The following is a 3,049-nucleotide window of genomic DNA, read 5'->3' as shown; positions in this document are numbered from 1 at the left end:
AATAAACATATGGCATACTTATCTTATTCAACCAATTTTGATTTTTTAATAACTAAGAATAAGAACAGTATATATAGAGAGATGCTTATTGAAGACGATTATGAATTTTACGTATGCAAAAAAATTCCTATTATTTAACCTTCACGTTGAACCTTATACAACATTTTTTTCAAATACTTATTTTGAAAATTATAAATTCTATTTATTATTCAACGTATTCAAAAATTCAGCTGCGAGCTCGTCCTAGGACACTTCACTCATCCAAACATGTTTGCTTTCGTCAATAAAACGTGAATATAAAAGAAAATATTGTTCATCAATTTATTTCATTTAGAACAGTTCAGCCGGAGAATTCGATGACATAAAGCTGTTGATCATGTGGTAGTGCGAAGTGATATTGTGCTTATTGGTTTCAACTATACAATTCATTGGTGACTGAAAATCTTAACGCATCACTGAAACCAAAATTAAATTGTTCATTTAAATTTTATTGTTCATTCCAGCAATAAACATAGTGGAAAATGAACGAGATTTTAAATTTTCATGCGTATCTTCTGCATCGTAAGAAAAAATATGAATAATATGAACTGAATTTGTTAACAATTTTTGAGAATTTCAGCGCTACCGAATTTACTTCTATTCACTTCAAATATGATCCAAAAATGGCAAAATATGAATATAAATTCAGTAAAAATGAGCTTGCCAAAGTCAAAGAAATGATCGGAAACAAAGAGAAGATTATGTAAAAAATCAATAAATTTATTGATTAATTTTATGTAAATATTAATGTAAAAAATCTTCTAGCTTCTACTTCATGGGATATGGTAGCTATTTGCGCAATTATTAATAAAAAACTAAATTAATTTTTATAACAACATTCAGCCGACAGAAATTTTATTATAGCAAAAGGTTTAACATTTAACTGAATTTATTTACTACAAAAAATATAATGTGATTATTTTTTCAGAGGAAATGATCACAAAAAATTGTTGCTCGTGTACTGTAAGTCACGCATTCTATTGGGGAGCCGATCATTTTAAGTTTTTTCAATATTTTTCGGGGCTCGACTCTGTACTTCCACAAAAAATTCGAATTGGATTGAATTTCATCAAAAATATTGTGGACTCAGATGAATTTAAAATCAAATTGTCTACGGTTTATTTGACCGGTTTTAGTTTAGGTGAGCTAATCAAGCCGGGTTTCAAGTTATTGCTAGTTTTACATTGCTGTTAATAAATCTTTCAGGTGGACACATTGCGGGAATGATTGGACATGAGTTGAAAAAAATCTATAATGGAAAAATGGTAGCAGCAGTATGGGGAAATTTGAACATTGAATTCCGATAGCAGTTTTTGACCCCCCTAGAATTGGATTTCCGTATCCGATAATCGATGGAAAACCAAGACGAACACAAAAAGTAGACGCGAAATTTGTTGCAGTTTCCATTATTTCTCGTATCGGTGTCAAAAAATATATTGGGGATATTGATGTTATAGTTAATGATGGTAGTTATTACTCTGTAAAATAGAAGGGATTAAATATTAATCATTTTGGATTTTTCATCAAAATAATCTAAAAGGATTAAATGTTAGCACTATAGGATTAAATTTGAATACTTACTAAAAGTAGCTATAATAAGACCACGATGACATCCCGCACAATACCCAGGGCTTTGAATTGTTTAACAAATAACAAATTCATTACTTATTGTTCATATTGAGAAATCGATTCAATCAAATGCACAAACCTTTGTAGAGTATATTGCGACCGGCGTTTGTATCACGATTCCATGTGATAGTACGACCAATTGTCCGTTTTTCTTCGTGGCGTCGGAATTTTGATGCCATACGTGGACTTCAATCAAAAATAAATAAATAACCTTTTGCTTCTGAGTCGGCAGCAATGACATTTTCACCCACAAATACGAATGTTTCTTTGCCATCGATCAACCAGTCTGCCAACTTGTCGAGGGTCCCGCATGATTTCATTTTCGTCTTTGACAACGACGAATTTTGTGCGTTCCATCCAGAATGACATAGCCACTCCATCCGTTTGAATCGAATTTTGAAATTTTATAGTGGCACGATTGTCATTTTGCGGTGTTCTTTCAATGGCATCAATGTCAAAATACATTCGCCAAAGCACGACCCAATCAGCGGCTTTTAATTCCTCACGTTGCTTTGGTGTTCCATCACGTCTAATGAGCCGTGGGTGTGGGCATCCGATCTCTCTCAGCATGAAATAAAGACCTTTGTTATCGATGCGAATGTGATGTCTTTCAAACGTTGAAACTGGAAAAACGGTGAAATTTCTGTAATCACGGAGCTCTGTTCTTTCACCTCGTCGCAATGCCGCCTCTCTATTTCGTTGGTGATCACGAATGTACCTATTGTATGATTGACGAGGAAATCAATAGAAATTGCATTGTTTAACGAATGAAACAAAAATGATTGTGTGCAACCGATTGATTTGAAATAATGTAAAAATATTAACGGCTTACCGTTGCAAATGTAGAAATATTGGTACGTATTTGAACCAATTGCCTGCCGTCGTCATCGTAAAAAAATATGCTCGACCATCTCCGAAACGAATTGGATGCAATTCATTTTTTAGTATTTCAATTAGATACGGATCTGGTACGCGCTCTGATTTCTTTTTGAATAGATATTGCATGGTATCGTTGATCTGTTGCTTGGTCGCATTTTGGTGCTCAAAAAACTTCCAAAGACGAGAATATGCGTGATAGCAAACGTTATTCTTGAAATTTGTGTAGTACATTTGAATCATTGCGGCGAAACAGTAGCTCTTATTTTTCTCCAAATAATACTGCAACATGAAGTTTTTTTCACACGGTTTATTTGTTGTAATACGTAGGGTGCTCCATAATTTTTTTTAAAAAGGTATTTTTAGTGTTGCCCGATGCAAACCATTGTCATATTCGTAAAATTTGGCATTTTTTATGAACAATAGCTTTTACAGAACGAATTTTTGTTGCGTGGTGTGGCTACGGCAGCAGCTTAAACATGACACCCTAAAAAAGTGCACTATT

At 33.4% G+C, this 3,049-nt stretch overlaps 2 protein-coding genes and 1 long non-coding RNA gene across 3 annotated transcripts; 1 reads left to right on the top strand and 2 right to left on the bottom strand.

Annotated features, from left to right (window-relative positions):
• The first annotated feature begins 313 nt into the window (after nucleotides 1-313).
• On the top strand, nucleotides 314-1,599 carry LOC116351335. The gene is made up of 7 exons (XM_031783423.1): nucleotides 314-431; nucleotides 504-561; nucleotides 620-742; nucleotides 805-824; nucleotides 883-909; nucleotides 968-1,180; nucleotides 1,246-1,599. Exons 3-7 carry the CDS (start codon nucleotides 663-665, stop codon nucleotides 1,344-1,346), a joined length of 441 nt encoding a protein of 146 aa, XP_031639283.1. The 5' UTR covers nucleotides 314-431; nucleotides 504-561; nucleotides 620-662; the 3' UTR covers nucleotides 1,347-1,599.
• On the bottom strand, nucleotides 864-1,824 carry LOC116351336. The gene is made up of 3 exons (XR_004202123.1): nucleotides 1,748-1,824; nucleotides 1,621-1,670; nucleotides 864-1,517 (listed from the first exon to the last, which is right to left on the bottom strand). It is a non-coding gene; the product is annotated as an uncharacterized LOC116351336 (long non-coding RNA).
• An 87-nt stretch (nucleotides 1,825-1,911) lies between these two features.
• On the bottom strand, nucleotides 1,912-2,746 carry LOC116351337. The gene is made up of 2 exons (XM_031783425.1): nucleotides 2,501-2,746; nucleotides 1,912-2,386 (listed from the first exon to the last, which is right to left on the bottom strand). The coding sequence occupies exons 1-2, from the start codon at nucleotides 2,671-2,673 to the stop codon at nucleotides 1,912-1,914; spliced, it is 648 nt and encodes a 215-aa protein (XP_031639285.1). The 5' UTR covers nucleotides 2,674-2,746.
• Between the last annotated feature and the right edge of the window lie 303 nt (nucleotides 2,747-3,049).

The sequence above is a fragment of the Contarinia nasturtii genome, unplaced genomic scaffold (genome assembly GCF_009176525.2).
Source record: "Contarinia nasturtii isolate CC-2019 unplaced genomic scaffold, AAFC_CNas_1.1 Cnas_scaffold_5246, whole genome shotgun sequence".
NCBI lineage: Eukaryota > Metazoa > Arthropoda > Insecta > Diptera > Cecidomyiidae > Contarinia > Contarinia nasturtii.
The sequence above is the reverse complement of the archived record's forward strand: the minus strand, read 5'-3'. Positions and strand labels throughout refer to the sequence as shown.